We start from the raw sequence: 21743 nt of genomic DNA, 5'->3' as shown, positions 1-21743 counted from the left end.
TTTAAATAAATATAAACTATGTATATATAAATTAAAATATAAACATGTTTTTTTTTTTTTTTTATGTTGTTATATTTTTTTTTTTCTCAGAATAGTTTTTTTTATTACTGAGATATATATATATATATATATATATGTATATATATACTGTATATATATATATATATATATATATATATATACATATATATATATATATATATATATACTGTATGTATATATATATATATAATAATATATATATATATACTGTATATATATGTATATATATATATATATATATATATATATATATATATACTGTATATATATATATATATATATATATATATATATATATATATATACTGTATATTTTATCACAAAATAATATATATATATACTGATATATATATATATATATATATATATATATATAGTGTATACAATATATATACTGTATATATGTAGAAGACACCCAGTATCATGGTTAGAATTATTGATATTTGATTAAGTGAAAATCCTATATAATTGTGGTACAACCTTTAGAGAGTTGTTTTTAATGCCATGCAATAAAATGACCTACCTGCAATAAAAAAAAACATTTCTGTCCCCAATTTACCATAATTATTTTAATACCACTCTGCACACATGGTGGTGTCCACAGTCAAAAGCACATTTTTATCCTTAAATACCTTCAGTACTGCTATGCACTGGTGTCCATTTGCAGTTAAATCCTTTTTTATCCCCATATAACAATAGTTATAACCATACCATTTACATCCATTTTTCACTTTATAGTTGCTATTTTGTGTAGTGATTTTTAACATTCTTTTTTCCACAGTATCTTCTCAAACTGTTCATGGTAAGGTTTTGAAAAGATAAAATACTGCTATATGTACAGTGATCGCAGTTTTTTATCGAGAGAGAGAGAGGGAGAGAGAACGTGGGATAAAATGAGAAGCGAAGGGAGAGGAGGCAAGGGAGATGAAGGTGGAGGCGAAAGAGAAGTGAAAAGATAAGAGAGTACAGGAGACAGATGTACTTGTTAAAATCCAAGTTTCACAGCATCATTTGTATTTATGCATACACACTTTGTATCTTTCGTATCATATCATATCATTTATAAAGGCTTCAACATGCCTAGGTCACCTAATGGCAGCTCTCCACACTGCTTGATCTCTGGCAACCTCCCCAGTCAGTCCCCCATCCCAGAGTTCACATTCCGTGACCTTGTTTTAGGTTTTTTTTCAGTCTGCCTCTTGCAACCCCATCCCTAACATTCAGACTTTTCACTTTCCACATCTAGTTGTCATCCTCCGCCCTCTCCACTTGCCCAGACCATCTCGGTCTCCCCCTCCTTAACACAACAGTGATACATTCCAGCTCTATCCTTCCTCAACTCTTCAGTCATATCCCCAGCCCCCTAGTCCGGTAATCGAAGGATGCACTACACATCCATCTAATCATTATCTTTTCTGTATGTCAGCCAGTGAATATCCTCTTCCTTTGCTGCCCAGGCTTCACTAACATACAGCATTACAATCCTAGCACATGCCATATACAAAGATCCCTTAGCATGTCCAGGGGAAGAGCCCTCTCAATGCCAGGAGAGGCAACGGCTCCTTGAACTTCCTCCACCCACTCCTTACCCCAGCAGCAGAACTAGCTCTAACCCCACCTCCAGCACATAACATGTTCCCCAAATAACAAAACTCTTCCACACACTCAAGAGACTCTCTAGCAAAATCAGTCCATTCATGCCTAAGTCTCTGCTGCACATGCTGACCCTGACACACCACACACACAAAATCAGCATTATTTTGCAGTTCACCATTAATACCTTTATATCTCATATTCACCCACATACTGTATCACAAACACTGTCCCACACCCTTGTGGCAGACTGTACATGGGCAGACTCCCTCAGCTTTGATAATACTGTCTTCGACCCTGATATCATCACTTTTGTTTTATCCTCATTTACCCTCAGACTCTTATGCCCCATACTGGCTCCATTTCCTAAATCTTTCCTCTGCCTCCCTTTCATTCTCTCAAATCAACATCAAGCCATCAGCTTACCCCTCCCATGCGAGTCTCCCATTGTCTTTCCACACGCTGAATCAGTAACTCACAAGAAGTTGTTCTTGAGAGCTCTGTGCTGTTCATTAACATTTCTGTTCCCTGTTCAGCCACTGCTCTACTTATCTCGTTATAAATGGCATCCTCTGCTGCATGGTTTTTCAAGTTCCATATTTTCCTCCTCGGTGCATGGGTCCTCTTACCACCTGCGTCTTAAGCACCATGCCATATGTCTATAGTTTGTGTTGCGTCACATGTACTTCACTCCCTATAATTTTAACAACCCTCACCAGCCTTCTGTCTGCCCTGCTGACTAGGAAATAGTTAATCATTTTCGTTTTCATTTTTGAAGGCTCCAACATGCTTGCACGTGTTGGCCTTGGTCACCTAATGGCGGCTTTCCATCCTGCTCAATCTCTGGCAGCTTCTCTGTTTAGTCCCTTAACCCTGAGGTCACATTCAGTGACCTCGTCCCAGGTCTTTTTCGATATACCTCTTACTACCCTACCTCCGACATTAACATTTGTACACACACTTATCATTCCCCATCCTCTCCATGTGCCCCAACATTAACACTTGTCACTTTCTACACACAATTATCATTCCCCATCCTCTCCACATGCCCAAACCATCCCAATCTACCTCTCTTCATCACAACACCAATACACTTCAGTCCCATCCTACCTCAACTCTTCCATCATAAACCTAGCCCCCCCACTCCCAGGACTTGCACTCAAGGACACACTGGCCATCTACCTAATCATTGCGATTTCTGTACCTTTGAGCCTGCAACTATCCTCTTCCTTTACTGTCCAGGTCTCACTACCATACAGCATTACAGTATACTCCTAATGCATGCAGCATGCAAAGATCGCTTAGCACTGAGGGAGAGCCCTCTCAATGTCAGAAGAGGCAACAGCTCCTTGAACTTCTTCCAACCACTCCTCACTCTAGCCACAGAGCTAGCTCCTGCCCCACCTGCAGCACATAATATGTCTCCCAGATAACAAAACTCTTCCACACACTCAAGAGACTCACCAGCAAGTTCAGTCCTTTCACGTCTGGTAATATCCACACGCTCTCCCCGACACACTGCAGACATGAATTCAGCATTATCTCGCAGTCTACCTCTAATACCACTACATCTCTTATGCACCCACTTATCACAGACACTGCACAAGATGGAATTACTTCCCATGCCTTATTGATAAATTGCACATGGCCACTCTCCCTCTTCGTTGAGAGTATCCGCCCCCAGTCCTAGATACCATCACTTTTATCTGCATTTACTCTTAAACCCTTGTGCCTCATACCATCTATCCACCGCTTAAATCATTCCTCTGCCTCCCTTTCATTGTCTGCAACCAACACCAAATTATCGGCATACAACATCCCCCACGGGAGTCCATTTCTGAAGTCACGTGAGAGGGCTTCAAATACCATGATAATCAAGAAGGGGCTCAAGACAGACCCCTGATGCACACCAACATTCAGGGAAAACTAATCTCACAGATCTCCATTCACCCTTACCTGAGTGTGAACAGCCACATACATGGCCATAATGACCCTACCAGCCACTCCTGGATCCCAAGCCTTCTCATTGCCCACCTCCCCACCTCTCTAGGGACACTGTCAAAGGCCTTCTCCAAATAAAAAAACAAAAACAAAGTACAGTTCCCTTTTCTTTCCTACCGGGTATATATTTTTCCTGAAGCTGTCGAACAGTTAATGTGGCATCAATGGTCCCTTTGCCTAGCGCAAACCCAAACTGCATCTCATCAATATATGTTCTTTCTCTAATCATACCTTCTAGAACTCTCTCCATTACCTTTATTATCTGGTCTAAAAGCTTTATGCCTCTATAATTTCCTCTTTTCAGGGCATCACCCTTCCCATTGCACTCATTTACAGAAACACTCTTCAGCCAGTCATCTGGGACAACACACTCGTATATATAATCATATTTATCAGATCAGTGACTAACCTAACTCCTATTTCCCGTGAGGTTTTCATCATTTCACCATGCAGTCCAGACACACCTTCTTCCTTCCCCAATTACCCCCAGACTCCTGTGTAATAAGTCTGCTGTTTTTTCCTAAAATCCATGTTTGCAAATAATTATGTTTATTGTTTCCCCAAAATTGAGTATCCTTTCCCTTTCTGCATTCGCCATACCATATGCGCATCCCACATGTACTCCTTGGGCCTTGAGCTGCTTCACCCACATGACCATTTAAATTTCCACCCAAAACAACAATTACATCATCCCCATTCCACCAACCTCACAAAGTTATCTCAGAATCTATCTTTTTCCTACACTGTCCATGCCAACCTGTGGAGCTTATGCTGATATAACTGGAATCATAAGTTAACCAAACAATATTTTCACCAATAAGATCTTTTCACTCATTCTCAGTCCAGTACATACATATTCTCCCATTGTTTATCTCACTTTGAATATTAGCCAGTTGTTGGTGGTGGATATCTTCATGTGGTGGCTGTGATATAACAAGATGATCAGCTACCTAGTTAGACCAGTGTCCCTCAGCTATACCTCTGCCCCCTTAAAGGAGAAGAGCAGCTTTTATTGTGTAGTACACCAGGTTCTTGTTGCAGATGAATCTGGGTCAACAAGAACAATAATTGTACAACCCTTTGTACTGCCACAGCCTCCTGACTGACCACCTTCTCCCTCTGTGGCTGCAGGTGTGCTGTACGACATTCAAAAATGCTTCAGCATCGACGACTCTCAGGCAGGACTGCTTCAGACTGCATTCGTCTTGGTGTACATGGTGATGGCGCCTGCCTTTGGCTACCTAGGTGACCGCTTCTCACGCAAGCTACTGTTGGCTGTTGGCATCACGTTCTGGAGTGCGGCCACCCTTATTGGGTCCTTCATGCCAGTGAGTTAAAAAAAAAAAAAGTTATAATAATAATAATGGTGATGATAATAGATATTTGAAATGAGGACAATAGTGCAGTATTTCCAGATTTCCTTTTGGAATGAAGTGTTGACAGGATTGTTTTCTTTTTTATAGTGTAGCATGCTGTACATAGCTAGTAGGCATTTTACTAATGTTTATTTTTTTAAATGTAAATAAGGGGTACATTATTGTGCTTCACATAGTGTATAACTTAGACTTTATAAGAAAAGTTTTATTGTAATTACCAAGCATTATTTTTACTAACCTTATCATAATTTTATGTATGTGTCCAGTCTGATGTACAGTCGGCATCAGAAGTCCTGTCGCCTCTCCTGCCTCTCTCTCCATGGACTTGAAAGTGCAGTGGTCCTTCAGCAAATGATTCTGATAAAATCGGTCTGAGGTCAGATGAAGTCAAGAGCATCAGCTGCTGTGAATTCACTACAGTTATTTTCAAGTTGCATGGAGAAAAGAGCAAGAGAGGCAACAGGACTTGTGATGCTCACAGTACATAAAGATTTGCTTTCTGATCGCACCTACCTTTGCTGTCACGTGGTTGTGTGATGATTACCGAACATGCCATGATTAAGGAACGCTCTTACGGCATGATAATGTTTTGGTGCAATTTTTCCCTAGAGCACATTGTAGTTTGCACACTATGAGGTAGGTTAATCATTTGGAGGTCTGGGGGGTGCCCCTTCAGTTAGTTTTCCATCGCTGATTATTACCATACCTCCACCAGTAAAGTTGGTAGTGGGTTATGTATTCACTGCTGTTTGTCTGTCTGTTTATTTGTTCACAAGGTACAGGAAACACAAAAATTTATTGATGGATTTCAGTGAAATTTTGTGGATATGAGGGTCATGAACTAAGGATGTTGATTAAATGGTTGTGGTGAACTGATTTCAAGTCCTTGTTCAGGATTTATTTATTTATTTTTATTTTTATATGTCTCTCTGCCCACCAAATATAAAAGTTATTGATGGATTTCAGTGAAAGTTTTCATACCAGTGGTACCCCACTGGTTACAGTAGTGAGGTGGCTGGAAATGAATGATTGGGGTAGTAAGCCTTTGCTGGATCATCCTGTGCCTCCCTTGCATTTATAGTGATTCAAATTTTGACTTGGACTGCTTTATGGAACTGGCTGTGACTACTTTTTCAGTTAGTCTGTTACATTCATCATTGATCTTTCTGTGAAGTATACCCTAACATTGCCTTGGTCTTGGCTTATGTATTATTTTGTTTGAATTTCCTCTGGTTCCTTTAGTTCTAAAGTTAAAGAAGTCACTTGGGTTGAGACCCTCCAGCCTATGCATGATCATGTACATTTCAGATGTCACTCCAGTCTTCTCACTTCAAAAGGCTGTAGTTTAGTTTTTTCATGTCTTGATCTGTATTCCTCGTGTGGCATACCGTGAATTCTTTTTGTCAGTCTCCTTTGGATCCCTTCAGTGTTGTCAACGTTGCCCTGGTTGTAAGGGTGCCAGGCCTGTACGTGTTATTCCAGGTGAGGTCTTACTAAAGATCTATATAGGCTTAACATATCTGTGATAATTTTATCGTCAGATGTCTTTATACAGTAGTCCCTGCAATAACCGATGTAATAGAGCCAAAGGCACGCCTGGAAATTGGATTTGTGTGGGAATTGGGAAAATGCCTCCTGGACAGGTACTTATGGACCCTAACCCAGCCTAACTCAGAAAACCACCTACATAACTCCCTACCAGACATGCATAGCACCTATTTAGGACCCTATTCACACCAATAAGGGACAGAAGGCATGAAATAAATGAAAAGGAACCAGAGAATGAGGAATTAGCAGTGAGTATGGAAAATATTTAGCAGTGTACAGGGTACTTACAACACGTCCGTGGCCGTTATGAAGATTAACCCGCCTCCTCTAAGGCTCTGGCAGTGGTGGAAATTCTCTTGAAGCACATACAGTAATCCATTGTTTTGCTGCACCTAATCCTTTGCAATGTGAATTATAATAGTTTAATACTGCACATTCTGTTCTTACTTGCCCCATGCCAGTTTGCACTTTTCACTTAATCCTTTGCACTCTGAATTCTAATTTCTTAACACTGCACAACACTGTAAATTCCCATGTGGTCTAGTGGTGAGTTCTATCTATCTATCTATTGCCAGACGCCTCAATCACGTTCGGGGTGGCCACAAACAAATCGCCTCCACGTTGCCCTGTCCCCCGCCATTTCACTGCCCTGCTCCCAACTCACACCCCCCTCTCTCATATACCTCTCCACCCCATCCCTCCATCTCATCCTCGGCCTCCCCCTCCCTCTTCCCCCCCTCCCCCTTCCCCCCTCCACCTCACTCATATACACTCTCTTCGTCAGTCTTTCACCCTCCATCCTCTCCACATGGTGAGTTATTGCAGTTTATTCACAAACACGAGCACATGCAGCATCCATTGCGATGAGCGTCTAGTCACGACGGTAGTTAGGTGGTAACTGGGGAGGGGAGGAAGCAGGGGGCCAGTCTACTACACACGTAAACACAGCTGTTCGGCGCCGCGCTCCAATTTCAAAGTACAGTTGGAAAAAATGTCAGATTTTTTATTTATTATTATTATTATTATTTTTTTTTTTTTTGCATTTTCTTGGCCATTTTTGGGTTCCAAAGGCCCAGGCCCAAAATGTCCGGACATTGGGGTGTCTGGGAATTGGGCGTCCGGGTATTACAGGGATTACTGTACTGTACAACTCACTACAGTACAGGCAAACCCGATTTACAATACCCCTAGATACGATGCCCCGGAATAGTGGTGGGGGTAGAAATATCACCCTACCCCGTCTGTCGTAGGTCTACCCCTGGTTTTGTGATTTCCCCCCCCCCCCATGTTGATTATATATTTGACTCTTGTATTTAGGTTGATTTATAAGCTGTTTTTAGACTTAGATTAATATGTGTTAGTCCTAGGTGGAATGAACACTGTAATTTGGGGTGCAGATTCTCACCCATCAGACGAGGTACAAAACAATGTGGATAATTAGGCAACCTGACAGAATACTTCGTATTTGACCATTGAACATCTAACCTATCACTGAATACATAATAATTTTCAATAGATATTAATAATTATGAAAGCCTTAAATTTAAGAGTAAATATTTCATGCATTGATGAAAACTGTAACATCAATAAATCATGTGTTTTACATTTGGGCTGTTCAAGGGAAAATGCTTTGAAAATACAAAGGAATTTCTAAATAAATGTTCGAAAATAAGGGAGAAGAAAATAAAGCTCAGCAACCAGAACATTAGCTAAATGACATAAAGAGGAGCCATTAAAAAGGCCATCCCAGTCGCATCATTGATTGCATTCCCTGTCAAGAGAATACCCCGTCAACACATCAACGCTTCTCTGTCACAACGATTTTCACTTAGGGGAATTTTTTCTGGGATTTTTAAGTCATTTTTATTGAAAAATTTATATTTTCCATTATCAAATATCTTATGCCATGCCAACTTCAGCGTAATCCCGATGGAAAGCGTTCTGACTTATGGAGCTTTTACTGTATCTATACCCATAATCCCATAAGGGGTGACCTTTGAGTTCGTTGATTTATGGGGAGGGGCACTAACCCTCCACCAATCCACTTGTTAACACAAAGGGAACATGAATGGTTGGTTTTATGGTTACCACCCAGCATTGTAAATGGTTTCATGGCTTACAGGAAACCATTAGGCTTGTCACTCAGTGTATCAGCTCTGTAACTGATTAATCGTAGCCGAGCTGTAGTTAATCATGAGTAGATTCGTAGGAGGTAACCTCAGTTCACTTGTAGTCAGTGACAGGAGAAGATAAAAATGATTCTGGGGTGATTGTAGTTTTATTTTCTTCAAGGGGATATCTCAAAATTTACACTAAGTTAACTTCGTGAGCTTGCCCCCATTTTAACATCACCATTCCTCTCTCTCGAGTCTAGACCCCCTTCTCCCTCTTTCTCCTAATTCCTTCTCACTTCTTTCTCCTCCAGCCTCCCAACTCCTTCAGACTTCTCTTTCCTTCCATATATGAGAAGTCACTTGGACTACACTGTTGTTGAATGTTCTAGAAGCCTGTGTGTGTGTATGTGTGTATCATAGCTTTCCGGTCATACCTTGCTATCTGGCATTCCTGAGAGAGAATTTTGCTAACACATTTTCTTCGGCCTCTAGCATATGACTGTCACTTAACCCCTAGCTTACATCTATGCTACTAGTTATTATTTATGATATTTTAAGAGTCCTGACATGTGTAAAGCCACCTGAAAAGGAAAGAAGAGTAATAAAAAGTGGCAGGAAAGATGGGAGAAATAGGAAGCAAGGAGGGCAGACATAGAAAAAGAATGATAAAGGTGAAGGAAAAAGTAGGCAGCACTACATCAAGTGAGTGGATGATGGTCACCACCACGCACCACAATATGTTAACTACACGGAAATTCTGAGAACTTTCTGTTTTGATTCCAGTTACTAAACTTAGCTATTATTAGTCATTGTTAGTTTTGATTCCATATAGCAAAGTCATTCTCTGATATCCCATTTGTTTCTTCCTTGGTCTTGGGCAAAGGAAAAGCTGACTACACTGTAGTGATAATATGAGTTTGAGTCCCAGTTCAGGAGTGTTTTTTTTTGTTTGATGAATATCCGTGAAATTTGTGGATATATGGGTCATATGCCAGTGAAGAGTTGATAAAATTTAGGTGATCTGAGTTTTCTGGCATAGGTGTTGGTGGAGGTATGCACTCCCTAAGTGCTGTCTACTTGTTTAAATTGGTGAGCTAATGTCATGTCCAGTCAGTGGGTTTATCTATTGCCAGACCCCATAATCCCTTAAGGGGTGGCCATTTGCCTTTGACTTATTAGTTTTACGGGGAGGGACACTAACCCTCCACCAACCCACTTGTTGACACGTAGGGAGCACGTATGGTTGGGTTATATGGTTACCACCCAGTGTTATAAATGGTTTCCTGGCTTACAGGAAACCATTTGGCTTGTCACTCAACATAAAGCCACCCCTAAAGGAAAGAAAAGCATTAAGAAGTGACAGGAAAGATGGGAGAAATAAGAAGAGAGGAGGGCAGGCACAGACAAAGAATGATAAAGGCTAAGGAAGAAGCAGGCAGCACTTCATGAAGTGAGTGGATAAGGGCAGTAAACATGGTGTTGCAGGTACAGAGTAGGTATATTTTGTTTGTTGTCTTAATTTTTTTTCTGTCTGAAATCATGTGTTACTTACCAGGACCTGTCATGGACTGATGATACAAAAATTATTGTTCTTAACAGCTTCAATTTGTAGGAAAACATCTTGAATCACTGCATCACCATCCTCATGTTTTACAGATTTATAAAATCCTCATTTTATGGTGCCTTTGTTACTGTTTTTATTATTCATCCATCTATCATCCAATCCTATGTCACCCCATAAGGAGCATAGGAACCCAGGGCCAGGCAGGTTGCTCCTGACATTTAAGATGAGATTGACCAGCGTCACTCATCCATGAGTGGCATTACGTGAGCAGTAAACCCTAACCACCCCGTGGATATATAAGCCTACACAGGCTCAATCCAATAGGAGCACCTTAATTACCCACTAAACCACCAGGTGCCATAATTTGGTTATATGGTTATCACCCAGTGTAGTAAATGGTTTCCTGGTGTGCAGGAAACCATTTGGCTTGTCACTCATTGTAGGGCCACCCTTAGGCGGAAGGAAGAGGAAAGACAGCAGGAAAGATAGACAAGAGGGAGTGTAAAGTCACCTGTAGGCAGAAGAAAGAGGAAAGAATGAAGGAAAGAAAGACAGAAGAGGAAGGAAAGAAGAGAGGAAAAGGCAGACACCCAAAGCAGCACTACATCAAGTGAGTGGATGGTAAGCACCCTCACCATCCACAAATTTTTAATATAACCATGTAACCAAATTATAGCGCTTGGTGGTTTAGAGTGGGTAACGAAGGCACTCCAATTGGATTGAACCTGTGTAGGTTTATGTCCATGGGGTGGTTGGGGTTTATTGCACACTTAATGTCACTCAGGGATGAATGAGGCTGGTCACTATCATTTGAAATGTCAGGAGCTCTGGGTCCATACGCTTCTCATGGGGAAGCATAGGATTGGATGATGGATGGATTAATGGTTTATTATTTATTATTATTATTATTATTATTACTATATTGTGGTAGGTGAGGGCACTCACCATCCACTCACTCGATGTAGTGCTGCACTCGGGTGTCTGCCCTTTCCTCTCCATCCTTCTTTCCTTCCATTCTCTTCTGTCTTTCTTTCCTTCATTCTTTCCTTGTCCTTCTGCCTAAGGGTAACTTTACATTCCCTCTTCTGTCTTTCTTTCCTTCATTCTTTCCACCTCCTTCAGCCTGTGGGTGACTCTACACTGAGTGACAAGCCAATTGGTTTCCTGTTCACCAGGAAACCATTTACTATGCTGGATGGTAACCATATAACCAAATTTTGGCACCTGATGGTTTAGTGGGTAATTATTGTGCTCCAATCAGATTGAGCCGGTGAAGTTTTATATCCAAGGGGTGGGTGGGGTTTATTGCTCATGTAATGCCACTCAGGGATGAGTGAGGCTGGTCACTGTCATCTTAAATGTCGGGACCAACTGCCTAGCCCCGAGGTCTTACGCCCCTAATGGGGCAATGTAGGATTGGATGATGGATTATTATTATTTTTATTATTACTGTTATTATTTATTGTTTTTTCTTGCTACCTCCATATGCTTGTATTCAGTGTAGGAGAGTACGTTTGTGCTGGAAGGGATCTTGAAGGGTGTATGTATCCTCTCCACTTCTAAAATCTATCTAAAATCATAATCATCAACATCATCATCATCATCATCATCATCATCATCATCATCATCATCATCATCATCATAATTAGAGATGGGCCAATTAGGCATCTGCCCAGGGACCCCTTAAAAAGGAGGCCCCCACATTTCATTATTGTACTGTTTTAGCTTTTATTCCTTCACTTGACTTCACAGTTAAATTCAGAACCTGGCCTGTTCTGTAGGAAAGCTACTGATTTTTTTAGTGTCAGGATATGAAAATCACAAGTTATGCTGGAGGACCCCACATGAATCTCCTGCCCAGGGCCCCCTGAAATGTAGGGTCATTGTTAATCACCACCACCACCACCTTTCCTGCCTTAGGTTGGGGTGAGTTACAGTCCAGAGAGCCAGGAAAAATTTGATAGAATGAGATAATAACATATCTATCTATCTATTGCCAGACGCCTCAGTCCCGTTTGGGGTGGCCACAAACAAACTGCCTCCAAGTCGCCCTGTCCCCCGCCATTTCACTGCCCTGCTCCCAACTCACACCCCTCTCTCTCATATACCTCTCCACCCCATCCCTCCATCTCATCCTCAGCCTCCCCCTCCCTCTTCCCCCCTCCACCTCACTCACATACACTCTCTTCGTCAGTCTTTCACCCTCCATCCTCTCCACATGGCCAAACCACCTCAGTGTGTTCCTCATAACGCTTCCTATCACATCCACATCCACACCACAACGCTCCTTTATATCCTCATTCGTCAGCCTGTCTCTCCACGTGACTCCACAGGCTCCTCTTAAATAACTCATTTCCACTGCTCTCACTCTTGACTTGTGTCCTTCCAACAACGTCCAAGCTTCACTTCCATACGTTAGAGTTGGTATCACAATACTGTCATGTAGTAACTTTTTCACTTCCATGCTCACTTCCCTGTTTCTTATCACTGCTTTCAAAGAACCAGCAACCTTTCTTCCCTGCTGTACCCTTTCAAGCACTTCACCCTCCAAACCTCAATCCTTACTCATCACACTACCCAAGTACTTAAATGTACTCACATTTTCCAATTCCTCACCGTCCAACCTCGCTGTACATTCACTGACTTCACCTCTCTCAAAGACCATCACTTTACTCTTCCCTACATTCACCCTTAGATTCCGTTTCTTGCACACTCTCCCAAACTCATCCACCAAGCCTTGCAGCTCCCCTTCGTCTTCACTCAACAACACAGTATCATCTGCAAACAACAATACAGGGAATTTCCAAACACTACCCTCTCTCACCAGGGCCACTCCAACATCCACTACCCTACCTTGTACCTCTTTTATTACCCCATCCATGTACAGATTGAACAACCATGGAGACATGACACATCCCTGATTCAACCCAACTTTCAAAGAGAAAAATTCACTTAGTTCACCATCCACACACACTGCAGCCTTCGCACCATCGTACATACTCTTCACAGCATTCAACAACTTCCCATCTACTCCATATATTCTGAACACATTCCACAATCCTTGTCTATCCACCCTGTCATATGCTTTCTCCTAATCCATGAAAGCCGCATACAACTTCTTTCCCTTCTCTAGATAATAACCACATTCTCATTAACTTACCTTTCAGGCCCCAAGAATCCTGGGTTTACCTAACAGGTACAAAACACATTGCACATAGCATCACACTCACCTGTCTAGGCTAATAGTATTTCCAGTTTCTGCCCAAGTTAAAAAGGGGTACCAAACCATGGTCATACACTCCTCGGCATAAAGTTCATCCAGACAACATAATCGCAAGTCAGGTCCTTAGCCCTATGAGCTGCTACACTCTTTTTCATGCACTCACTTACCATATCTATCCACCTTCTTGGCCTATCATGCTTCCTACCACTTTCAGGCTCACTCATATAAACCCTGCCACTCTATTCACACACATTCTCTCCACATGACCATACCATATAAGCACACATTCTTTGACTGTGTTGTCCGCAGACTTCCTCACTCTGGATCTTTCATGTACAAGTATTACATTATTCCTCATCCTATCCACTCTCTGCAATCCACATACATTCCTCAATAATCCGATCTCCATTTTTCGTACACTTGTCTTTTCATATTCGTACTGCACTATAATCCACACCTGTATGTTATAGCAGACATTAAAACCCGTGGAAGTCTCTCCCAACTGCCTTATTCAGACAACCGCCTTTTATTAGTGACTTAAAGGCACCAGCCAGTGTCCTTCCCTGTGCAAGTCTACTTTCCACTTTTTCACATTTATCTCTCCTGTCATTACACTCAGATATGTAAACAAGGCCACCAATTCAGGTCTCCATCCATGCATAACATAACAAACATGAAATTTACAATGCTTCCTCACAAGGAATCCCAGTATTAGGGCTGATGATGGTACAACCTATGTTTTCTAGGGACTGGAAACTAAACCAAGTGCCAAAACCAGCTAAGTATTTTCAAACATCTGCTAGATGAGATTTGTAACTACGCAAGTCTCAGCTTTGCCTCTATGCACAGGCAATCCCCAATATCCGTATGGTTATTTTAGGTAAAGTTAATTCAGAAAGCATTTTTTAATGATGCTTAGATTATTATGACCTGGGTTATGTGAAGCTGTGTCTAGTGGTCATAGCGGTTTACTCTTGTATGACTTGAATCAACCCCCCCTTTCCAAATCCATATCTAACTGTCTATCTATAGCCAGACACCTTAATCCCATAGGGGTGGCTACAAACAAATCACCTCCATGTCACCTTGTCTCCTGCCATTATGCTGCCCTTTCCCCAACTTACACCTCCCTCTCATCATTTACTCTGCCCCCACTCATGACTTGTGCCCTTCCACCAAAGTCTAAGCTTCATTTTCATTCTTCATGAGTGGATATCACAATACTGTACTGTCATGAAGCGACTGCTTCCATGCTCACATTCCTATTTCTTATTATTGCTTTCAAAGAACCAGCAACCTTTCTTCCCTGTTGTACCCTTTCAAGCACTTCATCCTGTAAACTTCCATCCGTACTTAGCACATTACCGAAGTACATACAGTAAATGCATTTACATTTTCCATTTGCTCACCATTCAGCCTCACTGTACATTCAGTGACTTCATTTCTCATGAAGACCTTAATTTAATTCATCCCTACAGCCTTGCAGTTCCCCTTCCTCTTCACTTAACACTACAGTATCATCTTTAAACAACAGAACTGTAAGTTTCCAAATGCTGCCCTCTCGCATTAGGGCCGCTTCAACATCCACTGCCCTACCTTGTATCACCTTTATAACTCCATCCATATGCAGATTGAACAACCATGGAGACATGACATCTCTGTTTTAATCCAACATTCAAATAGAAAAACTCACTCAGTTCACCATCCACACGCACTGCAGTCCTAGCACCCTGGTCCATGCTTTTCACGGCATTCAGCAGCTTCCCATTTACTCCATACTGTATATTCTTTATATTTTCCACGTTCTGTATTCTGTATATATTCCACATTCCATTTCTGTCCACTCTGTCAAATGCTTTTTCCAAATCCATGAAGGCTGCATACATACTTTCCCTTCTCTAGAAACCTTTCTGCTAAACACCTTAGGATGAATATCTGATCTACACAAGCTCTTCCCTTCCTAAAACCTCTCTGTTCTTCAACTAATTCCTCTGTTATTTCCCTAACTCAGTCAATATGTATCTTACCATATACTTTAGTTCCTCTTACACCAAGAAAAGAAATGCCCCTATGATTACCGCACACTTATTTTCCCCATTTCCTTACAGGGGAGTAATTTTATATCTGACTTCCATTCCTCAGAGGCTGTACCCTCCTCCCGGGTCAATCTGCACATTTTCCATATCCATTCAACTACTGTCCCTCTCCCGTATTTCAGCATTTCACCACACTTCATCAATTCCTGGAGCTTTCCCCAGTTTGACTTTCTTTGTTGTTTCCACTACTTCCATCCTACCGATCAGGGCTCTTGCTAATTGCCAATGGTTGCGAGACATTTGGCTCCTAAGGTTTCAGATTTATGAGCCAAATAAATTTTTAGTAGCCAAACCAACTGCGAGGTGAAATATTTCACGAGAAATGAATTTATTTATTTATTTACACATTGTAATGATTAGAATCATATAATGAGGTTTGAAACATTCACAGTGGTGAGAAGGAAAGACTTAATGATCGATCACAACGTGCTTTTTTGTTCCTTTATATGAGATTTACTTATTTTGTTTACTGGGTTTTGAAGTGGATGTATTTTCTCCCCGCCAAAAGGCAACTTGAATGTAATAATTGTTCGCCGAAGCGAAAAAATACTCGCATTTGCGAGCTGTGGCTCTCCAAACAAGAGCCCTGCTGATCTCCTCCTCTCTTCTCATCTCCCTCCTTCTCTCAGCCATTCCACAGCCACTTATACTCACATTACTTTCATTCTGTGTTCAACAGTTCCATAAAGTGTTCTCGCCAACTGCTCACTTTTTCTCCCATCTTCACTTGCAATCTGTTTTTTTTAATCATTCACCCCTCTACTAACTTCTTTAACAATCTAGCTCTCTTTACCTCCTTCAAGAACATTTTCTTACATTCCCACCACTTTACACTCAAATTCCATCGAAAATCCTCATTCACTCTCTTCTTACTCTCTCTTACTAATCTTTTCACCTCACTCTTCTTCTCTACACATAACTCTGTTCTGTCTCTCAACTTCCTTGTTGCCTCTGCTTCCCATCCACTCACCACATGCTTTCTCATGCACCACAGCTTGTCTTGTCTCATGCTGTTTGTGGCATCCCCTTTCGTCTTCTTTTCACCTCACACGCCACCTTACATGCTGCACAGATTTTTGTGAATACCTTGCACACATCTTTCACCCCCCCTCATATGCTCCAAGTGATATTTACCCAACTTCTCCTGCACTTCTTTCTTATATTCTGTCCCTTTTTCATCATCTTGCAACCTTTCTACCCTCCGTGTGTGGACTGCTTCCTCATGTTTTTTTCTCCTATACAGTATATTATCACATTTGTACCTTGACTTTCACCACCACCAAGTGGTGGTCAGAGTCCACATACCCAGTTGTGCCCTCGCATCCAGCACATATCTTCTCATTCTCTTATCCACACACACATAAACTGTTATTGCTTTCCATTCATTCAGTTCATCACCCACCTTCTCATCATTCGTCATGTATTTCGTGTTGATCACATTGTACCTGAAGTGGATATTGGCTTTCACCAATCCACTACCTCCACAGAGGTCTACTAGAGCACTATCATTCTCATCCACTTCTGCAGGTACAACCCACACACCAACAACTCCATCCACCATCACATTCCGTACTTCCCTGTTCATATTTCCAGTCAAAAACACCCTTGCTCCTCTCAAACCTTTTTTTGCATGCTTCCACATTTTCCCAGAGCTCTTCTTTCACTCTTCTCACCCAGTCTTCTGTCGGTGCATATACACACACACACACACAAAGTCACCCATGCCTGTATCTCTACTTTTAATCATACTCACACAGTCCTTAAACCAACCATACTCCATTATATTCTCCTTCCATCTCTTACACACAATACATACACTCTCCTTTGTTATCTCATTAACACCTACTCCCACACATTTACCCAATCCATATTCCCACTCTCTCACACTGTCAGGTCTTCACTTGGTCTCAGTAAGTCCATATTTGTCCACTTTCGCATCTTCAGGTGCCTGAAGAATCCCTCCCATTCCGTGTTGAAATCCACACCATGTCCTTTGTCTGGCCCGTGGTCGTTACATGTGGGTCAGTCCTGGTCCAAGGCATTTTGTTTGTCATTTTACTTAGTTTTACTGGGAGGGGCACTACCCTCCACCAACCCACTTACTGACACATAGGGAATATGTATGGGTTGGTTATAAGGTTACTATCTATCTATCTATCTATCTATTGCCAGACGCCTCAATCCCGTTTGGGGTGGCCACAAACAAATCGCCTCCAAGTCGCCCTGTCCCCCGCCATTTCACTGCCCTGCTCCCAAGGTTACCACCCAGCATATTAATGAATGATTTTCTGGCTTACAGGAAACCATTTGGCATGTCACTCAGTGTAGTCACCATGGAGTAGAGTACAACAGTACGTGCAACAAAATTTAGGTAGCACTTTTTAACACAAGGATTATATGGGGTTATGTCCAGAGGACTGGAAATCAGGTATAATTGTTCCTTTATACAAAGGAAAAGGGGAGAGAGAAGTATGTGGTAACCATAGGGGTATTTGCCTTCTTAGTGTGAATGGTAAAATATATGGTAGAATACTCACTGATAGGGTTAGGCATATGACAGAGGAGCTAGTTGGAGAAAAACAAGGGGGATTTAGGAAGGAAAAGGGTGTGTAGATCAGATATTTGTTCTAAGATGTGTAGTGGAGAAGTATCTAGAGAAGGGAAGGAAAGTGTATGCTGCCTTCATGGACTTAGAGAAAGCTTATGACAGAATAGGTAGGCAAGGTATGTGGAAGATATTAAGAATATATGGAGTGGAGGGGAAATTGTTGAGTGCTGTGAAGAGTATGTACGAGGGAGCTAAGGCTACGGTGCGAGTGGATGGTGAGCTGAGTGAGTTCTTTGATCTCAATGTGGGACTGAAACAGGGTTGTGTGATGTCTCCATGGCTGTTTAATATATACATGGATGGGGTTGTAAAGGTGGTGCAAGGTAGGGCAGTGGATGTGGGGGTGGCTCTGATGAATGAGGGTGAGATTTGGAAGATTCCGGTGTTGCTGTTTGCTGATGATACAGTATTGTTGAGTGAAGGTGAATGGGAATTGCAAGGTTTGGTGAATGAATTTGGGACAGTGTGTAGGAGGAGGAATCTGAACAAAAGTAAAGTTATGGTGTTTGAGAGGAATGAAGTCACAGAGTGTGCAGTGAGGTTGGATGGTGAGGATATGGAGAATGTGAGTGCATTCAAGTACTTGGGTAGTGTGATGAGTAAGGATGGAACTTTTGGGGATGAAGTGCGTGAAAGGGTACAACAGGGAAGGAAGGTTGTTGGTACACTGAGAGCAGTGATGAGAAATAGGGAGGTGAGTATGGAAGTTACGAAGTCACTGCGTGATAGTATTGTGATCCCTACCCTGACATAAGGAAGCGAGGTGTAGACCTTGCAAGAGGGGAACAAGTCAAGAGTGAGAGCAGTGGAAATGAGCTACTTGAGAGGAGCATGTGGAGTGACGTGGAGGGACAGGTTGACGAATGAAGAAGTGAAGGAACATTGTGGAGTGGATGTGGATGTGGTTGAGAAGATTAAGAGAAGTACACTGAGGTGGTTTGGACATGTGAAGAGAATGGAGAATGAAAGACTGACTAAGAGGGTGTATGTAGGTGAGGTGGAGGGAGGGAGGGGGGGGTAGACCGAGGATGAGGTGGGGGGATGGAGTTGAGAGGTATATGAGGGAGGGGTGGGGTGAGTTGGGGGGAGGGTAGTCAAATGGTGGGTGACAGAGCAACTTGGAGGCGTTTTGTCTGCGGCCACCCTTTGCGGGATTAGGGCGTCGGGCTGTAGATAGATAGATAGATGTCCAGTAGCCATACAAAGTTATTTATGTATAATTGTCACATGAGGGAGGGGTGGGGTGAGTTGGGGGGAGGGTAGTCAAATGGTGGGTGACAGAGCAACTTGGAGGCGTTTTGTCTGCGGCCACCCTTTGCGGGATTAGGGCGTCAGGCTCTAGATAGATAGATAGATGTCCAATAGCCATACAAAGTTATTTATGTATGATTGTCACCTCCCTCCCAGGTACATTTCCAATCATAATTACACATTAACAGAACAACAACACCTGCAGCAGAAGTAGAGTGTCAGTTACATGATGGGTTATATAGGGTCATGTGCAGTGGCCATACAGTACAGGATTATCATGGGTGACACCCCCCCTCCCCCCATACATAGCTATTTAGTCAATTACGGTACACACTTACAAATGTGCCACCTCTGCAGCAGAATTCAGATAAGTCAGTAACACATGGGTTTTATGGGGTTGTCAAGTGACCATACTGTACTGTACAGGGTTATCATGGGTGACTCACCACAAGTACTTTACATATCCAGTCATAATTATGTATTATATTGCCTTGGGATATCACTAAGTGAACACATTCACCAGCACAATGGCTGCAATAGAAATTGCAGGCACAAATCCAACTGTCCCTAGTGATGGCAGGTGGGAGGTAGGTGGTGGATGGAACAAGATAATAAATGGGGAATGATGGGTAGACCTATAAAAGCATGATGATAAACAAATGGGGAGTGATGGGTAGACCAGTGAAAGTCAGGATGTGGAACTACAAGAAAACACAGTACAGGCACACTCTCCATGAGATTGGCTGGGCAATTCTTCATGTTCTGTGGTTCATCCAACTCAAAAATTCACTTTTGGAGACATTTATTTTCATATTTGGAATCCAGATAAATGGGAATACTGATACAGACAGAGTTTGGTGTTAAAATGTCAATTATGATATCAGTCTTTCAGATGCCAGGGTTTTGTCTACAGTAAGTATGGTTCGATGTTTCCTGCCATAAGTGTGATGTTGGTGTGGCTAGTTACCAAACTTGCATCCACACCTCACTCATGGCCATACTTACCAGGATAGTCAGCCATTTACCATAGTACCATGATAAAAGACAGCAAAAGCAAGAACATGATTAAATGTCATTAGACAGAGTAAACTTCCCAATAAAACACTGTACTGTATAGAAAAATTGCATGTTAGTTTCATTGCACCTTATAGATCTAATTGCCATTGATGTATCCCTTAGAACTATGGTTGGTTTCTCCTGTTCCGTTGCTTCGTGGGTGTTGGTGAGGCCTCCTACTCCACCATTGCTCCCACCATCATCTCTGACCTCTTTGTCAAGGACCGCAGATCCAAGATGCTGGCACTTTTCTACTTCGCCATCCCAGTTGGCAGGTCAGCTTATACTTTTTATTTTTAGTAATATACTTTTGTGGACAGTAATATTGATCCATTATGGTATTTTGTAGGGCAGTTTAAAACTTAAAATAATCTAAGAAGTTACTCTGGCTTGAAAGATCACAGTACAGAACAGTACTGGCTAATTGGGTTTTTAGTTATTGTCCAAGCACTGATTCCAGTATTTTAATGCAGTAAACTGATATCTAGATCCTCAGCTTGAGAGTAGAATAAGTTATGTACTGCACTGTTTTGTACCTCTATTTAGCTTTACCCTATCATTATCTCCCCTCCTGAGCGATTGTACCTTGCTCTGTGAAGATCTTTTGTAGCGAAGGGGCAAGAAACAGCCTATTGTTAGCATTGATGTTGGTATTTTATTTAATCTTACACTAGTCACTTTTATTTTTTTGGGTGGGAGGGGAAGTCCCTATACAAGGAAATGGTTAACTACATCCATCAGAGGACCTCTCTCATTTTTTCTTGCTGCCTCCAGATAATTTCATTAAACTTATGAAAGATCTTTGGTAGTGGTGAGGTTAATGAAGGCTCTGTTTAATTCTTTCATTTTGAAAAGCCAAATATAATACAGTAATCCCTCAATTATCTGATGTAATAGAGCCAAAGTTGTGTCCGGGTAATGGCTCTGTCCGGATAATGGGATTCTCCCCTGGCCCCAATTCATACATAGCCTAACTTTGAAAGCCATGGTAAAAGGCCACCACAGTGCATCATACAACACTTGTTCCTGTTGTTTGACCCGCCGTGTGCTGGCTATTTTTAGCCCAATGGTCACCCCAGTGCTGGCCATTTTTTGACCTTTTTTTTTTTTTGGCTAAAATGATAGATTTTGATGTGGAAACAACGAATTTCCCCATTAAAATGCTCACCAAGGCTTGGAAATGAGTTTTATCGAGTCCTGCATACTCTTGTACAGGTATAGCTGCTCTCTCACACTCACCATGTACGTGAGAGAAAGCCATTTTCTATGTA

At 41.7% G+C, this 21743-nt stretch overlaps 1 protein-coding gene across 1 annotated transcript in view; it reads left to right on the top strand.

Annotated features, from left to right (window-relative positions):
• spin (lysolipid transporter protein spinster) overlaps positions 1-21743 on the top strand; it is a 143399-nt gene that overhangs the window by 80369 nt on the left and 41287 nt on the right. The window contains exons 2-3 of the mRNA XM_080278266.1: positions 4768-4964; positions 20596-20747. Of these exons, the coding sequence (XP_080134392.1) occupies positions 4768-4964; positions 20596-20747 (349 nt within the window). The remainder of the gene's footprint in view (positions 1-4767; positions 4965-20595; positions 20748-21743) is intronic.

Source organism: Coenobita brevimanus, chromosome 72 (genome assembly GCF_032717465.1).
Source record: "Coenobita brevimanus isolate Jiangsu-jjx chromosome 72, ASM3271746v2, whole genome shotgun sequence".
Lineage (NCBI taxonomy): Eukaryota > Metazoa > Arthropoda > Malacostraca > Decapoda > Coenobitidae > Coenobita > Coenobita brevimanus.
Note: the sequence above shows the minus strand (reverse complement) of the source record. Positions and strands in the feature narration are given on the sequence as shown.